The sequence below is a fragment of the Hemicordylus capensis genome, chromosome 3 (genome assembly GCF_027244095.1).
Source record: "Hemicordylus capensis ecotype Gifberg chromosome 3, rHemCap1.1.pri, whole genome shotgun sequence".
Taxonomy (NCBI): Eukaryota; Metazoa; Chordata; class Lepidosauria; order Squamata; family Cordylidae; genus Hemicordylus; species Hemicordylus capensis.
This window is the reverse complement of record NC_069659.1, coordinates 267075252-267098440: the sequence shown is the minus strand read 5'-3', so window position 1 is coordinate 267098440 and position 23189 is coordinate 267075252. Positions and strand designations below refer to the sequence as shown.

At 41.4% G+C, this 23189-nt stretch overlaps 1 protein-coding gene across 10 annotated transcripts; it reads left to right on the top strand.

Annotated features, from left to right (window-relative positions):
* The first annotated feature begins 11 nt into the window (after positions 1–11).
* Positions 12–23134, top strand: DENND10 (DENN domain containing 10). Of its 10 annotated transcripts, none has more exons than XM_053304208.1 (11): positions 12–609; positions 4172–4338; positions 7151–7302; positions 8361–8557; positions 10445–10524; positions 15055–15203; positions 16891–17002; positions 17210–17310; positions 18060–18167; positions 18982–19076; positions 21048–23134. In XM_053304208.1, exons 2-11 carry the CDS (start codon positions 4280–4282, stop codon positions 21222–21224), a joined length of 1230 nt encoding a protein of 409 aa, XP_053160183.1. In that variant the 5' UTR covers positions 12–609; positions 4172–4279; the 3' UTR covers positions 21225–23134. The 10 variants fall into 10 exon arrangements, with proteins under 10 accessions (XP_053160183.1, XP_053160189.1, XP_053160181.1 ...); XM_053304206.1 differs by having other exon boundaries at positions 69–105; positions 8341–8557; XM_053304207.1 differs by lacking the exon at positions 12–609 and adding an exon at positions 2895–3020.
* The last annotated feature ends 55 nt before the right edge of the window (positions 23135–23189 follow it).

Sequence of the window (23189 nt, the reverse complement as noted above, 5' to 3'; positions counted from 1 at the left end):
GCCGGCGGTCCCCTCTGAGAGTGGCCGTTTGGCGAGTTCGAGCCCAGCCAGATCTGTAGTTGTGTTGACCGGCCGTAATCTGTATGTTTAGGCTTGCGATTCTCGGTCTGTAATGCTTTTCCTAACGCTATATACTTACATTGTTTCTTATTATTCTATTTATTTACAGTTATATCCTACTCTTTTTCCAGGGAGCCCAGAGTGGCGTGCATGGTTATGTTTATCCTCACAACAACCTTGTGAGGTAGATTAGGCTGAGAGATATGCGACTGGCCCAGAGGCACCCAGTCATTGAGCTTCGTGGCTGAATCGGGATTTGAAGTTGTGTTTTCACATCATGAATGTTGTTCAGACAGTGACTAATCTTGGCTGCTTCCGAGATATATTTAAAATGCTGGTGATTTCTCTCATTAAATCTTGTGATAGCCAGAGATTGGTGCAGCCACAGAACAATTCCCATGAGAAGCAAGTCTAGTCTCCCAGCATCACCTTGTGGAGCCTAGCCCCCAAGAAGGAATGGAGAAACCACTACAACGGGTGCTCCACTCCAGAAACAAAATTCAAAAGGAAACCATGATTGGTGGTCCACAGCAGTTTTCCCTCTAAGGCGTGAGTATATGCGCGTACTCATGTTTTTTGCTGTCCGCTCAGTTAATTTTAGATCCTGCTCGGGTTAAATCAGAAAGGTCCCACTCTGAATGCATGGGTACACACACTGCCTTGATATTGCCGTCCAGAACAAAAATTCTGCACACAGAGGAAAACAATTAGAGAGAACACTGGTCCACAGATCGTGGTGTAAGAAGATATTTGAAAATGTGCTTGAGCAGTGAAAAGAAGTTGTTAGCTAAGATAGATGGTGCTTTCATATCTGGTATGTTCTGTCCCTTGCCTTGAAGGTGCTCGGCTATGGGGAGGGTAGAAATACAGGTGAAACTCAGAAAATTAGAATATCATGCAAAAGTCCATTAATTTCAGTAATGCAAATTAAAAGGTGAAACTGATATATGAGAGAGACACATTACATGCAAAGCGAGATAAGCCAAGCCTTAATTTGTTATAATTGTGATGATCTTGGCGTACAGCTCATGAAAACCCCAAATCCACAATCTCAGAAAATTAGAATATTACATGGAACCAAGAAGACAAGGATTGAAGAAAAGAACAATATCGGACCTCTGAAAAGTATACAGTGTACTGTGCTTGATTGGCCAGCAAACTCGCCTGACCTGACCCCATAGAGAATCTATGGGGCATTGCCAAGAGAAGGATGAGAGACCTGAGACCAAACAATGCAGAATTGCTGAAGGCCGCTAATGAAGCATCCTGGTCTTCCATAATACCTCATCAGTGCCACAGGCTGATAGCATCCATGCCACGCCGCATTGAGGCAGTAATTGCTGCAAAAGGGGCCCAAACCAAGTACTGAATACATATGCATGCTTATACTTTTCAGAGGTCCGATATTGTTCTATTCTTCAATCCTTGTCTTCTTGGTTCCATGTAATATTCTAATTTTCTGGGACTGTGGATTTGGGGTTTTCATGAGCTGTACTCCATGATCATCACAATTATAACAAATTAAGGCTTGGCTTATCTCGCTTTGCATGTAATGCGTCTGTCTCATATATCAGTTTCACCTTTTAATTTGCATTACTGAAATTAATGGACTTTTGCACGATATTCTAATTTTCCGAGTTTCACCTGTAGATTGTGGTCAAACAAGCCTATCCCTTGAGGAGTGTGGGTGAGAGATGTCACACTTGAAAGCATCTGAGACCTTTTGAGTTAAAAGCGAATATATAGGCTTGTATGCAATGCGCAAGTGTGGAATGTATTGTTATCTTAATATAAAAGAGATGTAGAAACTACAGAGTGTGCAGCCGCATCCAGTGAGCTTTGATTGCTAGCAAACTTTAATAAAGCTCTGTTTGAAAGTGTGATACTGTTGCCTGGTGTAAACTACCTAACCAAGAAAACGAACACAGGGAGAATCCCTGACCTTCTAACAATGGTTTGCTTTTGAAATTCGTTTCTGGACTGAGAGGAGAGCTGGTCTTATGATAGCAAGCATGACTTGTCCCCTTAGCTAAGCAGGGGCTACCCTGGTTGCATATGAATGGGAGACTAGAAGTGTAAACACTGTAAGATATTCCCCTCAGGGGATGGAGCTGCCACTCTGGGAAGAGCAGAAAGTTTCAAGTTCCCTTTCTGGGTTCTCCAAGATAGGGCTGAGAGAGATTCCTGCCTGCAACCTTAGATAAGCTACTGCCAGTCTGTGAAGACAATACTGAGCTAGATAGACCAATGGTCTGACTCAGTATATGGCAGCTTCCTATGTTCCTATGACTGGGGCCAGGTGGTATCAAAAGCTGCTGAGTGGGGGTTGTGCTCCCCTGTCTCACTCTTGGTACAGATCACTGACGAGGATGACCAAGACCATTCCCAAAACGGCCTAATACCAGATTGAAATAGATTCAGATAATCAGCATCCAAAACTGACAGAAACCCCCTTTCAGTCATTCTAAAAAATAAAAATAAAAAGGCAAGGTAAACATACCTACATATAGAACTGCACTGATTTTATCACTCCCTCTTTCTAAGAATGACTTATTCTCTGTGAGAATAGATAAGGAAGAATGCTAACAGAGTTCCTAACTCCCTCATTGAAGTACAATTTTCAAGATTCTTTGGGAGAAGCCATGAAGGTTAAACTACTATAAAATCAAATCTGTTCCTTGTAAGAAAATAATTCATCTGGAAAAATGTTTCTATAGTGGTTAGAGTGCTGGACTAGGACCAGGGAGACCCGAGTTCAAATCCCCATTCAGCCATGATGCTAGCTGGGTGACTCTGGGCCAGTTACTTCTCTCTCAGCCTAACCTACTTCACAGGGTTGTTGTGAGGAGAAACCTAAGTATGTAGTACACCGCTCTGGGTTCCTTGGAGGAAGAGCGGGATAGAAAATGTAAATAAGAAGAAGAAGAAGAAGAAGAAGAAGAACAGCCCTGCTGGATCAGGTACAAGGTCCATCTAGTCCAGCATCCTGTTTCACACAGTGGCCCACCAGATGCCTCTGGGGATCCCACAGGCAAGAGCTATGTACATGCCCTCTCTCCTGCTGTTGCTTCCCTGCAACTGATATGGAGAGGCATCGTGTCTCTGAGGCTGAAGATGGCCCATAGCCATCAGACTAGTAGCCATTGATAGACCTGCCCTCCATGAATCTGTCTAAGCCCCTTTTAAAGCCATCCAAGCTGGTGGCCATCACCACATCCCGTGGCAAAGAATTCCATAGATTAATTATGCGCTGTGTGAAAAAGTACTTCCGCTTTTTTGTCCTAAATTTTCAACCTTCAGTTTCATGGGGTGACCCCTGGTTCTAGTGTTGTGATAGAGGGAGAAAGATTTCTCTCTGTCTACCCTCTCCACTCCATGCATAATTGTATACACTTTGATCATGTCTCCCCTTAGTCGCCTCTGTTGCAAGGTAAAGAGCCCCAGATGCTGTAGTCTTGCCTCATAAGGAAAGTGCTCCAGGACCCTGATCATCTTGAATGCCCACTTCTGCACTTTTTCCAGTTCTACAATGTCCTTCTTAAGATACAGTGACCAAAGGTGTACGCAGTACTCCAGATGTGGCCGCACCATAGATTTGTATAAGGGCATTATAATATTAGCATTTTTGTTTTCAAGCCCCCTCCTAATGATTCCTAGCATGGAATTAGCTTTTTTAACAGCTGCCACGCACTGAGATGACACTGTCAATGAGCTGTCCACCATGACCCCAAGATCTCTCTCCTGGTCAGTCACTGACAGCTCTGATCTCATCAGCATATTTGTGAATGTCTGGTGGTTTTTGCCCCAATGTGCATCACTTTACACTTGCTTACATTGAACCACATTTGCCATTTTGTTGCCCACTTCCCCCAGTTTAGAGAGATCTTTTTGGAGTTCCTCACAATCCGTTGTGGATTTCACTACCCTAAATAGTTTAGTGTCATCTGCAAATTTGGCCACTTCACTGGTAACCCCAACTTCTAGATCAATTATGAATAAGTTAAAGAGCACTGGTCCCAGTACCAATCCCTGGGGGACCCCACTTCCTACCTCACTCCATTGTGAAATCTGTCAATTTATTCCTACTCTCTGTTTCCTGTCCTTCAACCAGTTACCGATCCACACATGATGCTGTCCCCTTATTCCATGACTGCTAAGTTTACTCAAGAGCCTTTGATGGGGAACTTTATCAAAAGCTTTTTGGAAGTCCAAGTATACTATGTCAACCGGATCACCTTTATCCACATGCCTGTTGACACTCTCAAAGGACCCCAAAAGGTTAGTGAGGCAGGACTTTCCTTTGTAGAAGCCATGTTGGTTCTCCTTCAACAAGGCCTGTTTTTCTATATGCTTAACAATTTTGTCCTTAAGTATGCTTTCCATCAATTTACCCTGCACTGAAGTTAAGCTGACTGGCCTGTAATTTCCTTGATCCCTTCTTGAAAATTGGAGTCACATTGGCTGCTTTCCAGTCCTCTGGTACAGAGCCCGATTGTAGGGACATGTTATATAGTTTTGCTAGGAGATCGGTAATTTCACAGTCCTTGCAGGATACATTACAGTAGTCCAAACTGGATGCTGTTAGGCATGAATGACCTTGGTTAGGTCTGTTCTCCAAAAAAGGCCACAGCAGACTCCGCTGGTAAAAGGCACCCCTGCCATCTCACCCATATGAGCATCCGACCGTAGCAGCAGATTCGGAAGTACCTCCAGACTGCAATTATGAACCATCCCTTTTCATCTTATCACAGGTCTGCAGTTCCCTGAGGAGAGGGAATAACTATTAAATCCATGTAATGACTGGCCTGAACATTCATGCTGAGCTCTACCACTGCTTTTTTGCCCAGCCTCAACAAGATGGGATGCTCTTTTTTGGGCAGGCTAATAAAACACTGAGAACCAGTCTAACCTGCTCACTAGTCAGAGAGGAAGCTTTTAAAGTGGTAGATTTCTTATATTTGGCAGGAGGAGAGCACCTGTCCCTTTTCAACCCAGCATAGCAATTCTCCAGTGGTTGTTGCTGGTGTCTCCCCTGTATTGCTCTTTAGACTGTGAGCCCTTTTGAGACAGGAAACCATCTTCTCATCTCTTTTGCTAAATAAACTCATTCATTCTCATTCATTCATTCAATTTTTATACTGCCCTTCCCAAAGTGGCCCAGGGCGATTTACACTAAAACAAAAAATACATACTGATTAAAATCAAAAACAATTTAAAAGGAGATGAAAATTAACATTAAAACTAAATATCAGTAAAAGCCAGGCTAAAAAGATGGGTCTTTAATATCACACTTTCACTGCTGCCTGTAAGAACCCTAGATCTACTCCCAGAGAGGACTTGTTGTTGTTAAAAAATGGTACATAACTATCCTAAATAATAATAACAATAATAGATAGGGCCAACCACTTGTACAAGAAAGTACTAGATTGTTAATTCCTTTATCTTCATCTCAGGTTTTATGACTACCTCTTGTTAGGTAAGAATAACAGTTGTTCATAGAAGACAATGCAGAAATCTAGTTCTTAATCATTACTGTGATTAGGCAGTAGTGTGTCACCTTACTCTCCATTGTATAAACAAAAAGAGAGAAGAAACTCATGCTCTTTCACACTAAAATTTTCCTGTTTGGGGGAAACAGGACTGTTTTGAGAGTTTATAAAAATGTCTCTTATCCTAGTGGATGAATTAATTGTCTAGTATAATAGCTGCCACATGGCAAATGATATGAGAGCTCTATTAAAAAGATTTTCTAAAAGAAAAATATCTTGTTTGTTTAGAGATGCTTCATTTGTTTAGTGAGACTTTTTAATATCTTTTACTACAGTTTGATGAGTTTTTAATTGGGTCTGTTTTATTTATTTATTTATTGAACTTCTCTACCGCCCAAACTTTTCTTTTTAATTGATGTATTAAATTTATACTGTCTGGCTTTATTTGTTTTACTGTTTTGTTTTTAACTTTATACTTTTTTTTATTTTGTTGTTGTGAGCCACCTCAAGCAGAATTGCACTGGAGGGGTGGGAAGTAAATATTATAAAAAAATAAAATGAGTTATCTAGCCCATATCGCAAGATCTAAGATCTGGAGAGGCCTATGCCAATTTCTTATCCCCATATTGCTCACTTATGAGGATGAATAATTGGCAACCGTGTAATGTGATGTAGTCCACTGTTTACATCCCCATATTGCAGAATGGGAGGCTGAAAGAGAGAGAGGCTTATGACAAACAATACTGCAGTATTGTCCAGTATGTTCATAGTACAGACTGAAATGAAATTACAGCTACCCTCTTTGATCCTCACATTTCAGTTGGGAGCTGGAAATGATAGTGGTTTAATAAAGGCTTTAAGAACTTTGAGAAGAGAGCTGGTCTTGTGGTAGCAAATATGACTTGTCCGCTTAGCTAAGCAGTGTCCATCCTGGTTGCATATGAGTGGGAGACTTGATGTATAAGCACTGTTAGATATCCCCCACAGGGGATGGAGCCGCTCTGGGAGGAGCAGAAGGTTCCAAGTTCCCTCCCTAGCATCTCCAAGACAGGACAGAGAGATTCCTGCCTGCAACCTTGGAGAAGCCACTGCCAGTCTGTGTAGACAACACTGAGCTAGATGGACCTAGGGTCTGACTCAGTATATGGCAGCTTCCTTCCACTTCCTTGATCTTTATTGGTGAAAGACTGTGCCACAGACACTGCAAAACTAGGCAGAAAACATCTGTTATTAAGATGGAGGCAGTCGTCGGAACAATTACCTAGTAAGTTATGCTGATGTTGCAAGTGAACTCATTTCTCTTAACAATGTCTTTAAGTCCCTAAATCGCCTAAAATAACCACACATTCCTGTTGAAAACTGGGTAACATGAGTACAGCAAAATATATCCTACTCAAAAAAATATGGATTACAGGAAAGGTAAATCAAGTGGAATTGCCACCTCCATCGTTTCTTCAAAAAAAGACAAAGCCAGCTTTCAGCTAAAGTGTAGGCGTCTTGTGCTCTAGTCGCTTTGCAAACACGTTGGGGCTTTCACCACTCATCACCACTTAAAATGGAGATCAATACAAACCGGAAACGGAATGTTTTTGCTACTCTAGACTTTCTCCGCTGTCTATGTGGCTCGTGATGGGGCTAAGCAAGGTTCTCGGGCAAGAGGCGGGGTCCCAGAGGAGGGCCGGGCTCTCTGGAAGGAGGGCGCAGAAAATGGCAGAGACGGAGGCTCAGCTGCTGTTGGGTGTGGGACTGATTGGTAAGCTCGCTTTCTGTCTCCTACCACCCTCTGTAGGAAAATGAATGTTAGGATGGTATTATTTCCCCACAACCTCGCACATTCCCATTGAAGTATCCCGTTTCCCTTTTGAGAGCAGGCGGTAGCTCGTGTCTTGATGGAACAACAGGGAGGGGATAGTTTTCGTCTTCCTCTCTCCTTTTTTTCTCGGACTAGAGAATGGACGTTGCCTTTGCGGCCTGTTCAAGACCCTTTGATGGGCGAGCGATCAAAGGGTAGATTTTCCCACCTTTTTAGTGAGTTACGAATGAAAGCTGCAGATAGATTGTGATTCGAGATAAGGGCAGGTTAACTACTCTGGATTCAGTAATATTGAGCACCAGGGTGTGTGTTTGTCGTCTCTCTTGCTTATTCGTTTTTTAAAAAAAACCTATAAAATCATGGGTATCTAGATAAATATATTTGCAATCCTCGTCTCATCCTTGTCATGTTTATAAAACAAAAAAAACTGAATGTTGTGTATGGACAACTAGACCGCTTTCTAACTGAACTGTAACATATTATAATATAAATCTTTAGTTTATGAGCCCTCTTGGGAAAAGAAACCATCTTATTTCCTTTTCTGTGTAAACTGCTTTGTGAACTTTTTATAGTGAAAAGTTGTATACACATTCTTGTAATGATAAGCACTTTTGGCTTCTAGATAAATGTGGTCTGATAGTCAGAATGTAGAGTTTTTCTACACTGACATTTTAGGAAGTCCATTAATTCTTTATCTAGTTAATAGTTTTTTAAAAAAAAATATGGAAGTTACTCAAGAGTAGCTTCAATTTTTAATAAGGTTACTCCAGAATATCTGGGGTGAGTATCATTTTCATATATCTGTAAATAATATAAATTGCAATATAGCTTTTTAAAATGGTAGCACTGGTTTAAGCTTTAAATAACAGGTGTGAGTAGAACTAATATATTTAGTATGTGTAGAATGCAGGTGTTGCAGTGATTGTAGTGAACTGATCTGATTAACCAATCAACTTGCTACTGTTGGCATTCTCACAGTGAACATCTTTCCACCATAGAAAAAGACACCAATGGAGATGCTCTGTGGGTCTGGTGTTACCCTTCTACATCAGCTGAACGAAGGAATCTCTTGTTAAGAAAATGCTGCCTTACAGATGAAAACAAAGAGCTTCACACTTTTGTATTTGGGCAGTACAGACTGACGTGGTTCTATGTTACAACCATGGAAGTTACAGATTCTTCAACATTGAACAAGGTAAGTGAACTTGATATAGAAGGATCTTATTCTGTACATCCTTCCACTCTGCCTATAAGCTTACTAATGAGATTTATGAGCATTGGGCAGATAACGCTGATGTCTGAACTGTGTAAACTTGAAAAAGTGTGTGTGTATGCATTTCATGAAAAAATAAGAGATTCTAAATACATGCCTAATGTGGCTACTGTGTATGTTGGGAGTTCTCACTCTTTAAAAAAAAAAAGTGAGCTCCTTCTTTCACAACCTTTCAGCTCGGGTACCCCCAAAAGTTGTGGGGTGTATGTGTATATACTCCAGTCACTGGATTACTTCTAGACTGAGTTACTCTTGAGTATTCCCATTGAAATTAATAGGACAAATAAACTTGACACAACATTTTCATTCAGATTTCTTATTAGTAACAATCTGGATGTAAAACAGCCAGTGACTGGAATAGCCAGTCTCGTAACTGTAATATTTGAATGTGAGTGTCTGTATCTATACATATATATACATGGTTACAGTTGGGGAGACAGGCTACTACAGTCACTGGCTCCCATATTAAATTACACATAAGCAGTCTTATTGAAATTAATGGAACAAGTTTATCCTATAAATTTCAGTGGGCATACTCGGTGCTTATTTTTTTAATCCTGTCAGTCAAGCTGAAGAGAAGGGTGTGCTGAATTTTATGTAGCCAGCCAATCAGGACCAGAAGAAGAGGGTCTTCACTCTCTCTTCCTTCCCCCTTTTTTTGCAGCATGTGTATCACTGAGGATGCATCAGCTTCAAGCCGATAGTTCTCAGAGGGGGAACAAATATTGTGGGGAGGCAGGAGGGTTCTGAATGCCTCCTGGGAACCCTTCGAGTATCCCTGGGGTACTAGCACCCACTGTTGGGAGCCCCTGGTATATACGATAATAAAAGCCACAGTACGCTTTCTTCCTCTCAGATCTTTAGGAGCAGCATCATTCCACCAGTGTATACTTTTCATGGAAAACCTGCCTGAAATTCAAAGTGCAATGTGGAAAGCATAATATGGTCTCCAGTATTACAATATGACTGCCTGGGCTGGTGGGGAGGGGCACAAGTTAGCTACCAGGCTTCTCCAGCCACTCATTCATAGGCAGTTTGTAGAGGTTAAGACCTTGGGATGGGAGAGCCTGATTATCACCTAAATAACTCTCTTGGCTCCAAAGTAGTTGGATGTTTCAAGATAATGTATGACTGAATCTATTAATAGATAACTGATTGTACTACAATAGTCCCCTGAAAAAACTGACTGAAAAATTCCAACAAGCTATTCCACAAGCAAGACTTCTTAAAAACAAACGTGAAGGAAATAAAGTACTGTTAGGAGAGAAGGAAGAATGATGTAATATACATTGACCATAGACAGGAACACTATTGTACAGGTCTGTAGTTATTTTCCTGCTGGCTACTTGCTTTCAGGACCATTGCAGGATTGTCTGTGGAAGTTCCATCTGATGCTTGTTTGGCTTCCTCCAACACCCCAGACGCATTCCCATTTCAGGATGCTTGTGGCTTATTTCATAGCCGGAAATACAAAGTAGCCTTTTGTGTTGCTCATTTGTCCCAAAGGGGAAAACTGCCACGCTTTCCCATCTTTCAGGTGATTCCCTCCTCCACTTCTCCCTTTCCTGCAGTTTTTGTGGGATTAATGGAGGATAGGAAAAAGCAGCTATTCTTATATAGTTCAGAACACTGAACTTCTAATTCAGTGAAAATGGATGAAGAACAAATCTATTTCATTTGCTATATTTCCATGCTATCCAATCTGTCAGATGCTCCTGGCATTGCTGTAATATCTTGTAATCGGTTATGTAATACAACATAGTAATAGTGTATATAAAGTAACTCTTTATATCCTTCTGTATTTGATAGGTCACCCATTTTTCCATTGTCCTGACAACCAAAGACTTTAACCCAGAGAAATACGCGGCCTTCACTAGGATACTCTGTAGGTATGTATATCAGGTTTGTTTCTCCAATCTTAGAGAAGCTGCTGCCAGTCAGTGTAGACAATACTGAGCTAGATGAACCTGTGGTCTGACTCAGTATATGGCAGCTTCCTATGTATACTAGAGGAGGTGCTACATTTAGTTGACTGATCAAAAGGTTTTTAATCCATGGACCACGAAGAGTCCATTGCACGAAGAGGATCATTTTATTTATTTAAAATATTTATACCCTGCCCCTGGAGTACACTACTGCTCGTGGTGGCTCACAACATGTGTAACGGTTACTATTGTATACTTTTTTCAACCAGAAAAAGTTCTCAAAGTAGTTTAAGGGGCGGGGGGAGATTATTCCCTTCCCCCAAAGGGCCCACAGTCTAAAAAGATGCACACAATTGACACCAGCAACAGCCACTGGAAGGCACTGTGCTGGGTCTCAATAGGGCCAGTTACTCCTCCCCTGCTACAGATAACAGAATCACCACTTTGAAACGTGCCTCTTTGTCCACTTAGCAGGGTCACAGCAGGTGCCTCTTTGTCAAGTTAGGACATTTTCTCATCCCTGCATAGTCAGAGGGAGTGGAATGTTTGGACCATTCCTAACTAGGTGGTTAAAATAATAAGGCCCACATACAGACTAATATTGTTCCTGTAGAAGTACATTTGGCTTGCATGAAGGAGGAGAGGCAATGTTCATCGCTGACTTTTTCTTTTCTTTTGGAGAGCATTGGTGACAGCAAAAAGAAGGGCGAACTGGCAAAAAATCCACCCACCCCCACCGTATGAATATAATGTACTTCCATGAGAGGGCATTAGTCTGACTAAGCCTTATATACTACAGTATTTTTACTGTGAGATTAGCAGCAGTTTGGATATTCTGCCTGTCAGGTGAGTAGAGGGGATGGTACACTGCACAGGGGGAATATGTGCATGCATATTCTCTTCCTCGCACTCTTATGTGAGTGGTCGAACAATATTGTCCAAACCAGCTCACTTAGAAAAGTGTGTCCCCACCACTACCACGGCGCTCCTGAAGTGTGCAACAGATCTTTAAATGAACTGTTGGCTTATTTTTAATAATGTATTTACAAAAAGTATCCATACCAATGCTATCTTGGAGACACTCCCACATATCTGCCCAGAGAACAATAGTTATGGAGCAGCCACTAAATAACTTTTGACTTGAGAGAGAACTTTTATCTTAAAAGGGCATGCCTCAATGTATGTGTCTTATCAGGTGCCAGTTTAAAAAGAGAATTCCTTGTTTTGCCAAAATGATATCACATTTTCAGTTACTTAATGATATGAAAATATACCAAGATATATTATTGCAAACAGTATTTAGGTGTAGAAATAATTGGAATTATTTATTCCCTATTTCTATATAATGGACAACTTTAAGCCAGTTTAAATGATTAGGTTTGCTTCAGAACAGTGACTTTTGAGAGTTTCCTTACCAACCCCATGATTCATGTAACATATATGGAAAATGTAAATGATCACCTTTTGATGAAATTAGAATTGTAAAGCACTTGGCATATTAAGAGTTGCTTATAAACTAATTGTATGTTTTGTGGATCAAATGCTTTTATAAAGTAATATATATATTGCATTTTATTTTAAAAAATTAGAAAGCATGTGCTCCTATTGGTCTAGAATTTTAGAAGTAGCATGTATGGCTTTTGTTATTTTAGTACTCTTCTGCTGTGCTAATTTGTGCCATGGTTATTGTGTTTTTTTGCTCTGTATATTAATAAAGTAAATCTAGAAAGCATGGACTTCTAGCTAGTCAAGTGTAATGCTCAAGGAGAGAATTCTGATGGAACTAAGCTCTGTTTTCCCATTCCATTCCCATGCGAGCACACACACAGACAGGGCAAGCTGACATTTCAGAGAATGGGGGGGATGTCTCTCATATCTCATGGGGAGAAGGCTGGGTAAAAACCTTCTCCCTGATATTCTAGTTGGGGAGATACGTACATAAACGCTCTCTTCCTGTAGAAGCAAGGCTGAAGAAAGCATGGACAGGCACTAGGTGCCAGGAGGGAAGTTGGCCTGTGCTTGGATATAAAGCAGTAGGGATGTGCACGGAACCAGGAGGAGGTGGCTTGAAGGGGTGGGGGGTAGGACTTTAAGGGCGGGGGAGGGTGCACTTCCCCCTCCCCCTAATCCCCCCCGCCCCCCGGCTGGTGCTGGAGTTTTGTAAAATGCCTCAGGACAGCAGCGTACCTCCTTGCTGCCCCTTCTTCTTTGGCTGGAAATACCGGACGTACCGCCTGGTACTTCAACCCTTGCTAACTGAGCAAAGAAATGCCTTTTAGTGGTTATTATCTTATATTTAGCGGGGGAAGAGCAATTGTCCCTGTCCAGCCCTAGGACAGCATCCCTACAGTATCTGCTAGTGGCATCTACTTTATGTTTCTTTTTGATGTTGAGCCCTTTGGGACCAGGAAAGCATCTTTATTATTTTGTCTATGTAAACCGCTCTGAGAACTTTTGTTGAAAAGCAGTAAATAAATATTTGTAGCAGTTGATGATGATGATGATGAAGCCCGATGTCCTGACACAGTATTTGAAGACTACCCCGTTCTTTCTGAGTAAGCTTGCCACAGGCTGCTCCCTGTGCTTGACTGCCTGAGAGTCTCTGGAGTTCTGAAAGGAATCCTTGTGTCAGGGTCCCACCGATAGCCCCTGATGCCTGCCCGCATCCAGAAGCAGCAGTGACTCCCTTAGCCCTCACTCAGGGGCGTCTGGCATGCCTCCAACCTCCCAACATGGCCCCTCAGAGGCCCAAGCAGACCACTCTGGCTTACCTGGCCAGATGACCTAGCGTCATCTGGGGAAGGAGAGGTCTTGCGAGATGCAGGTTTGCCTCGCTAGATTTCGCGGCGGACTTTCGCGAGATCAACAGTGCTCACAGGATTACCCGCAAGATCTCAGTATTATATGAAGACCGGCCGGCTGATGATGAGGGGCCAGACTAGCAAGGGCTGCCCCAGAAGAGGGAACCCTGGAAGATAGAGACCAGGAGCGGTGGCAGCTGTCCTGGAGCTCCTGTGAAGGCAACAGGCACCAGACCCAATGAGCCACAAGGGCCAGAGCTCTGAGTCCACACCCACCCTAGCTTTAAAAGGGGAGCACTCGACCCCAACACCTTGAGCCAGCCTCTCTGCCTGATGACTAGGGGAAATGCAGTGCTCCCTTTGCTAGCTGTGGGCATGCAGAGTGCCACAAAGCTTGAAATTTGGTGCTATACCAGCAACCCGTTGCCTGCTGCTTTGGTAGAATCTTTGTGGCTGGGAGCTCTAAGAGGGTGGAAGTCACCTTTTTGGCACTGTGCAGGAATCAGCATTCTGAAGACAGGAGTCAAAGCTTCTCTTTAATCTCTCTCCTCTTTCTCCCTCTCCCATTTCTTCTCCCCTCTTCTGTCTACTTTGCAATACCCGCCTACTTCCAGGATATCGCAGTCTTCACTTGCTCACTTCTCCTTCTTCCTTATCTCATTCTGGGAGCTGTCTTCACTACCTGCCCAACCAGGAGTGTATCAAGGTTGCTAATTGGCACACTTTACATTGTGCCTCTGCATTTTACAAATCAACTTTCTCTCATTTTTCAAGAGCCTTGCCTCTGATTCTGTTGTGCTTCTGTGGTATCATAATGTTGACATTGCCTCTGTCTAGACCGTGGTCTATCTGTTCATTTTTGCAAATTCAGTTTAGAGCAATTTCCATGTTGGCCTAAAAGCATAAGTGCACATGTGTGTAGCAAGGGTGGCAATGATATAGAAGAGCATTCAGTCACATTGCCCGGACACAGGTTTATTTTCTGAATGAGAACTAGGCTACAAACAAGTATGTGCAGCAAATAGTGACTTCCTTTCAGTACATTTTAAAATAACTTTTCCAACTAGCCATGGGATATGTATCCTTGGACCTGAAAGCCTCCAAGATCTCTAGGTTCTTACAGACTGCTGCTTTCCGTTGTATAGTCTCAAGTGATTTGGAAAAGCAGGAAATCCAAAGAGGATTACAACTTAGCCATAGAATTCAGAAAGACAAGCTTGTGTGTGAATCTCAAAGTGCTGAATTGTGATACACGTAAATGAACACTAAGTAGCATCCACAGAGGTACTTGGACCATTGTGCAAGACACTTTCTCTGCTCGCTTCTCTTCACTGCAGCACCACCCCCACCCAGGCATTTTTGAACCTGATGAACTCTCAGCAGTGCCATGGGATGCAGCATGGCTAGTTGCAGGCGGAAGAGGAAATTCCTGGCAACTGGGTGGAGGCACCTTCCAGCTGTATGCAGTCCCAACTGAATGTAGGAGGTGCCTCTGCTCAGTTAATGTAAACTCCACCCCATCCACCCCCAAAAATGTGTTCCATGTTTCCCCTACTCCTGAGAGCTCCCCTTGAGCAAGCACTATGGATACTCAACAGTGATTCTGTTCTAGGACAATTGTCCTAGAGAGTCCATTTAAAAACAACAACATGTGTTTATGTAAATTAAAAAGATGGAGACTTGTGTTTTTCAGAATATACCTGAAATATGGGAGTCCTGTGAAAATGATGGAGAGCTATATTTCTGTTCTTACAAAGGGCATCTGCCAGAGTGAAGAAAATGGGTCTTTTCTCAGCAAAGATTTTGATGTCAGAAAAGCTTATCTTGCAGGCTCGATCAAAGGTGAGGGGTAATTCTTCGAAAGGCGTGATTTCATACATGATTACTTGGACCTAATCTCAGTTTGTTTTGATTGCATTTATTTCTCAGTAAGTTTACTTGGAATTGAACCCCAAAATAAAAGTGAACAATATTAAAATTAGGGTTGTGCTGCATATTTTGTAGCCTGGTAATCTTGAATGCTTGGTCCTTAGGTCAAAAGCAGCATTGGAGGCTTCTCCTTGTTCTGGAAACCCCTTTGGAGATTATCTGCCCATCAATGTCCCTTGGACATGTTCACCTCCTTGCCCAGTGTGTGTTAAATGCATGGAGAGTGAAACCATTGTCACGATTGCTGATGTGTCCTGACCTCTGCACAGTCAGTAGCATGGTGGATCACTTCTCACATACAGCTGTGAAAGGGCCTCCTAAGGAACGAAGTTGGAGAACTCTGAACTTCAAAGACTGAAGGCAGAAGTGTGTGCGCGCGCATGTGTGTGTATTTGTAATCCCTGCTTGGCAGAAACGATCGCCTCGGGAGGATACATCTCTCAGATGTATTTCCTCAATGCAGGGTGTATTTTATGTGGAGAATACTCAAATGTCACTCCCCACCTATACTCTGAAGTGGTACAGGCCAGAATTCCACCACATCAGTCTATCATCTCTGCATAACATGTTGCTAAGAATGATTTTGCAATGTGAACATTACAGTTTTAAAAAGGATCATGCTCCTAGTCTGGAGGTGTAGTTTCCCACTAGTCTGGTCTTAGAGAAATGGACACTTCTCAATGGAAAATAGTTGTGGTGGCACCACACCCAAGCTATGTGCACCACTATAAGCTGGTGGAATAGACTGTGCTACTTCAAACTACAGGTAGGGCATACTACATTTGAATCCTGTATTTAAAAATAAAATAGGCTTTCTACAATTATTAAAAACATGAGGAAAAGAGTTCTGGCCCAACTCCTTGCCTTCCTGGTTTTCTTTTTGCAAAGAGTTCTTCAATGTGTGGGGACATCCAAACATGTGGCTCCTCATCTTCAGATTGGAGTGGTACAGTCCAGTCTTCTACCTCACTGTACTATGTGAGTGGACTATTTGTTTCAGATCCTACTCTATCCCATTGACTTGGACTGGCTTGCAGCATTAAAAAAAAAAGTTGTTAGACCTGACTCACAATCTAAAAATAAATTAATAGTTTGGGAAACTAAGAGGCCAAACAAAATCAAAATGACATTACATAAGAACAGCTCTGCTGGATCAAGCCCAAGATCCATCCAGACCAGTATCCTGTTTCATACAGTGGACCACCAGATCCTGTGGCAGATAATTCCAAAGATTATGTTCTGTGTGAAAAAGTGCTTCCTTTTGTTGGTCCTAAATTTGCCAGCCTTCAGTTTCATGGGATGACCCTTTGTTGTAGTGTTGTGAGAAAGTGGGGGGGGGGGGATCACTATCTCCATTCAAAGTCTAATTTTGTACACCTGTTTCATGTTTCCCTGTAGCTGTCTTTTTTCTAAACTAAAAAAGGTCCCTAATAATCTTGGTTGCCCTATTCTGTGCCTTTTCCAGTTCTACAATGTCCTTAATATATGACCAGAATTCTAAAGAGTTATTACAAATACTTGTTGCTTATGATGTTGCCAGATGTATAGAAATCAGCTGTCATATAATATAAAAATCTGATTCCCGCCCTATCTGTTCCAGATATAATATCTCAATTTGGAATGGAGACAGTAATCCTCTATACTGCACTCATGTTAAAGAAAAGAATTGTAGTGTATCATCCTAGAACAGAAGCCATCCAGGAATTTACAAGGTACAACATACAGATGAAATAAAAATTTAGACGTACTTTCTTTTGTGTTCAGGTCTCGTCTGTGGCATGTGTCTTATATTCAACTTCTTTTCTTGGTCTGTGACTCACACCAATAATGCTTGTGGTATGCATCTGAGTTCTTGTATTATTGATGCAGTGCAAAATGGTAGTCTGAACTGTAGGTTGGTTTTTTTGTTTTGTTTTTAGAACTCTACCTGCCTTAGTGTGGCATCGGCAAGATTGGTCAATCCTTCATTCATACGTACATCTAAATGATGATGAACTGGAAGCACTGAAAATGTGCCCAGGTATAACAATGGGTACAATCAGCTAAACATAGTGGATGAATTCTCCTTTGCTGTAATGGAACTGAACAGCACCAAAGGACAGATGGCTACTAATTTTATAATATTGATCTCAGAGCTGCAGTTTCCAGATGTTCTGCTTTTCAAATATAGTTGTTGGAGCCTAACTTTAGACCTGCAAAGAAGGTACCCTAATGCTGCACTGACCAGCAACTTTATGAGCTAGCTGTGATTTTCAGATGGATCCCTATCAAGCATCTGGAAATCATCATGTTCAAGTAGTGTGTCCTCACTTCCCTTGGTGTTAAAAACAAACAATCCATCTTCCCTTTAGGAACTAGGGAGGGAGGTGGGTGGAAAAACTAAATGGAGATTTCCTAATTTGAAATGAATTATTGTAATGGAATTCTCAGTTATGTGGCTGGTGTCCCTGTTCCTGGAACTCTCCTGGGAGGGGATGGAATGCTTATGATGTAAATTCCAAAGGCTTGTATCCAAAGAAACTCAGTCATGACTTGAGTATCGATGAAATCAACAAGACAAATTAATCATGACTAACTTATGTTGAATTCGACTAACTTATGTTGAATTCAACTAACTTATGTTGAATAACTAATGTTATTTGGCTACATCCCAGTAAAATTTAGTAGAAATGCAGTCTTGGCATGCAAGTTAGTTAAAAGGCAAGAAAATAGTTGTGATGCAAACAAAATTTTCTTACTTGGTGATCATTGTAAATCTTTGCCAATTAGGTTACATTGCTGGATTTATAGACTCTGAAGTGAGCAACAGACCAGACCTCTATGATGTATATGTGAATTTGGCTGAAAATGAAATCACCATTTCTCAACAAGCAAAAGGTTTGGTTATGTCATTTTGTATTTCAACTTGTTTGCACTTTGACAGAATTAAATGTGAGATGTTTGCAAATTTCTAACCTTGAAAAATGGAGTAAAACCTTACTCTCTAGATCAGTCCCATGACAGTGTGCTAGTATATACCTCTCTGTTCCAGATCTGTTACTCATATGTCTTGTGACCTTCAGTGCTTATGTTGTTGCCAAAGCTAATGTTCAGTTTTCTCTTCAACTGTTGTATTAAATGGGCCAGCATGGCTGAAGAAGGCACAGGGAATGAAGGTTACAACAAGAAGGGGAGGTGGTGGGAGGAAGACAGAGCAGCTCTTCTAATCCCCAGGATTATCCAGTCTGGATGAGCGAAGTGAGGCTGCAACTCAGAAAACTCCTCTTGACTGGAAAAGGAAACTTAAACTTTTAAGAAGCAAGAATGACTGGGTGCTAAAACATAGTAAGAGGGGTTCTGTCAGTCCTCCTGTGGTTTGACAAACACAGCAACAATATAGTTACTGAATATTGGTATAAAGAAACCCTGATCTAAGAGAAGGAGTTTGCCTTTACTTTGTGGTGATGAGATCCTTCTGATATCTCTAGCATCTGTTCACAGCCATATTCTCACTAGGTTCCTGGTACTGTATCATTAGTAGTTTACTTCTTAGATTGTGAGCTTCTTTTGAGACAAGGAATCTTTATGTAAACTTCTCTGAGAACTTCTGTTGAAAAGCGGTATATAAATATTGGTGGTAGGAGTGATAGTAGTGCATTTTTACTGAACTCGATGATGGAAGTGAATTATTATGTCTTTTCTTTCTCCCCAGAGGCAATGACAATGGGGAAATTGCACAAGGAAATTGGTCAACTCATTGTTCAGTCTGCAGAAGATCCAGACAAATCTAACAGCCAAGTTGTTAAGGTTAAGCATTTTATTTAATGTTAATCTTTAACACACTTTTTGGCATACGGAAAGAGGGAATATTTGCAAAATATTGGCTTGGATCCAAATAACAGTGTGGAGAAGAAAGGACTTGGTGCTTTTTTGCTGAACTCTTGCACTACAGAGCCACAGCATATCTGGCTTTACATTGCAGTACATTGCAGTACAAGAAACATGATTATTAAGGAAGATAGGAGCTGTAGCACAGAGACTCTAGTGTATAAAGGTTTTTGAAAAGAGGCTTGTGTAAATGGAAAAATGCCTCTGAATTTAGGGTCACTTATTTCTAATGCAACTTATTTCTTGGAAGTTGGAAGCAGCCCCACCGTGAGCAAAAGAGGCCTTCCACTACTGGAAGGGCAGCTTTTGGATCCAAGCCATTGTAACCTGACCTTGCTTCTGAGAAGCAAGGTACCAAGCTTGTGTAAAGCTAACTCTGTGTGTGTGTGTGTGTGTGTGTGTGTGTGTGTAACAATATCTTGTTACATCCAATTGGCTTTTAAATGAGGTAATAGCTTCGTGGCTGTCTGCCTGCTGCGGCAAACTTGTCATCTATCTTCACAGAAGTCATGTGAGAGAGGTCCCATCTCCTATTGCAAAGGCGGGAAACTGAGGGCAACAGCACAGCTGGCCTGGCGCTTTTATGGAAGTCCATAACCAAAGTGCTTTGAACTGAAGACGTATTTCCTCAATGCAGGGTGTATTGTTCACTCTTTGTTGTTGTTCTACATCATAAGCCTATGTGCATCTTTGCAGAATGCTTCCTTCATTTAGCAGTTGAGCCCTTCAGGTGCAATGAGGGAGGCAGCCTCCTCTGACAGCCTCCTTTCACTCCAAAGGCAGCAGTGGCTTGTGGGCTATGGATTGGCAGCCATTTTTACTGGGCAGTGACCAGGGCTTCAACTGGCAACAGTGAATAAAGGGCCAGGCTGGACTGGAAACTTCAGCTGCTATCCTATAGCACTTACTGAACATAATCCTTAAGTACAGTGTAAATGCAACCAGACTGCACAAGTGGGGAGGGGGGGGTTGAAAGGAGAGCACTGTCCACACCTTCAGCTCTGCAAGAAGCCATGACACCGTATCTAGGGATCACATGCCTGGGTTTCATGTCGATATAGCCTCTCTCTGGCACTAGAGATGACACTGTGACCTCTCAAGGGCACGTATGTACTGCATGATCATTGTGACCATATAGTGGAAATACACCCAGTAGTTTTTGTTCAGGGCTACCTCCAGCTGCAGCAGCATCTCCAATGACTTGCCCAGTTCATTGCTTAAAGATGCACAAGAGGAGGATGGGAGCCCGCACCTCAGGCCCTACAGCAACACCCAGACTCCAGCATCTGGCATGTAGCATTGCAGGTTGATAGCGTGTGGGGGGTGGGGGGCATGTGCTGTGAACATTAGGCCACCCCTTACAAGAGCTTGAAACTCAAGACTAGAAGTTCCTTTTTGGAGTATATTTAGGCAAATTGGGAGGGTTACAGATGAGGATATGGGAGAAAAACCTTCTCCCTAATTTGAGGTAGCAGAGCATCTGAGACACTTATACAGCACCCACAGTCTTCTTGCAACTGTAGAAGTGAAGAATGCTAAAGGTGCCTATAAACTGTTGTAACTCCTTCCTCTCCCACCCAAATATATTACCCTTATTCATCCAAATTGAAGGTGACTCTGAATTGAAGATGATGCCTTTAAAAGATAGAGGTTAAATACAGGTTATACCTGTATCACTGCCCTGAGTCACTTCAGGAGGGGCAGTATAAGAGTGGAATAAAACTTGCCAAAAAGTTAGAAGACTCTGCATTCAAGATGACCCCTCTATATTTAAAGGAAAGGACCGGGGGGGCTCATCTTGGGGTTGGGTAAACACAGTAATAGGAAGCACCTTTGGCCATCATAACTATTCATGTTTTCTTGCTCTCTCTTCTGAACTCATGTCTATAGGATATTTCACAGAAGACGAAAGAAATTTTGTCAAATCTTGCCTCGTTCACAGAGGTCTTGCATGATGGTGAGAAGCCATCACTTAATTTTGAAGCACTGAAACAGAAGCGATTTCCACCAGCAACTGAGAACTTCCTTTATCATCTGGCAGCTGCTGAACAAATGCTTAAGATCTGATGTCTTGGATGAACAGCAGAATAGCACTTAAAAAACAAACTTTAATACAATGAGTATCCCATACATGTGTAAAGCATTCTACATAGGAAAGAATATCTTCAAGGATATGGTAAAGATAAGTCTTCAGGTGGACCACCTAAGTGCATCGTAGGATACACTTCTGTTTTTCCATTCCCTGACTTGTTCTATAAAAATAGGGCAGATTTTCACAGCCAAAATGGCAGCTTTATCTACTGTTCTTCCTACAAAAGCAGTGAGGGCATGGCTATCTCAAGCTAAAAGCATTACCTTGTGCATTCAGGTGGAAGAACATAGTATAGACAAACAGGACTTTTTTTAAAAAAAAAAACCCTGGACATCTGAAAGCCTGGCAAGATTAAAGGTTTTTTGTAACTGTTCATATCCAGTAGCCACCCTGAGGCCAGCTTTGTCTTCTCTTCTGGAGAGACTTAAGTGCTAAACTGTTTTACACAGATGTGTATCTAAAGCACCTCATTGGTGGCTGCTTTTAAGGAAAAACAGCAGCAGGAAGGGATGACTGGACACCTGTCACAGAGGGGCATGTTGCAACTGGCTCCAGATACTTATTTGAGAGGATTAAACATGCAGCTGAATCCCACCCCACAGAATGGATATTAGTTGGGAAGCCAAGTGTTAATTGTATCTGTAAACAGCTGCTACTTATTTCCTGTAAAATTCTCCTACTGAAATCATGTTTCCCTTGAAGCAGCAATTTGAATACAGTACATATGTGTGGTGTAACATGGAACTTAGCCCTTTACATTCTTTAATTCAAAGTACAGATATTATAAACAAAACTACTGAAAAGTCTCTGCCACAGCACTTTGCTATATGTACCTTTTCATCACCTGTCCCCCTCTAACCTTTAACAGTATGCCTTAGCATATGATAGATCATATATTTAAACTTTTTAAATTGTTTTAAAAAGGGGGGGGTAAGATCCTTATTTCTAATACTTTTGAAATATAAATTTTGAAATGATTATCCAACAATCACTGATGTATGCTAGCAATATTAATTTCAGAAACAGTATTTCTACTAAGGAATCTAGACTTAGTTATAGTATGGAGAGTACCAAGATTGACGATTACATAAAAAATTAGTACTAATGTGTTTGAACTTGACTACTGCTCCCCTATTTTCAGGAGTGTCATTTCTCTTTATATAATTTTTTCAGTACATCTCAAAGCCAACTTTTTAAATTTTGGTTTGACTAATTTTGCTTTTAAAGCTTTTAAGACTAACAAAGTAACACATTCATTATGTAGATGAAGTACTGTGTATTTCTCCTCTCAGTAGCATTTTAAACAAAAAAAACCCCTCATTGTAAACATGATACCTGCACAGCATTCCAAGCACCTAAAAAGCCCAGGCAACCCAGTTGAAACAATGCCAATCATGGGATACTACACAAGTTTTTTTATATACCTCTCATGTTTAAGTTAGCCCATAAGTATGTAGTTGCAAAGGAGAGAGGGAGGAGAACAAAATATTAACTGTTCCGGCAAGGGCTTTTGTTCTCTGCAAGCATGAGTTTAACAATCTCTGGAAGCAACTTTGTAGGAATATAGGTATATCTTAGCCTCTGCTCAAAGTACATAGTTTACATAATTTAAAAAGGGTTGTCTCTGATTCAATACTATATCTACCTCAAGGAGGGCTAATTCCTTTTTTCTTTCCCCAAATGAATAGCTGTTAGAGGGGATCTTGGTAATATTTGACTTCTAACCCTTCAAAGACATGTATAGTACCCTGTACCCCTTAAAATATTCAGCACTCTAAAAGAATATGCAGCCATGCCCAACAGTTGCTTATATTCATTGTAATGTGCAATGCTGCATATACAGATTCAACTATGGATTGAGATATTAAACTGAGCCCTCCACTGAGTTCAATCACAAAAGAGCTTCTCTCTTATACAAGGTAGAATTTAAAAAAAAAGGT

What these genes read in the sequence shown, in the direction of transcription:
- DENND10 (XM_053304206.1), top strand. Translation starts at nt 84, where the DNA reads ATGTTTAGGCTTGCGATTCTCG. An exon ending in ATTCTTCAACATTGAACAAG is followed by an intron (nt 8,558 to 10,444) that starts GTAAGTGAACTT and finishes TGTATTTGATAG; the next exon opens with GTCACCCATTTTTCCATTGT. An exon ending in AGCACTGAAAATGTGCCCAG is followed by an intron (nt 17,311 to 18,059) that starts GTATAACAATGG and finishes TTTGCCAATTAG; the next exon opens with GTTACATTGCTGGATTTATA.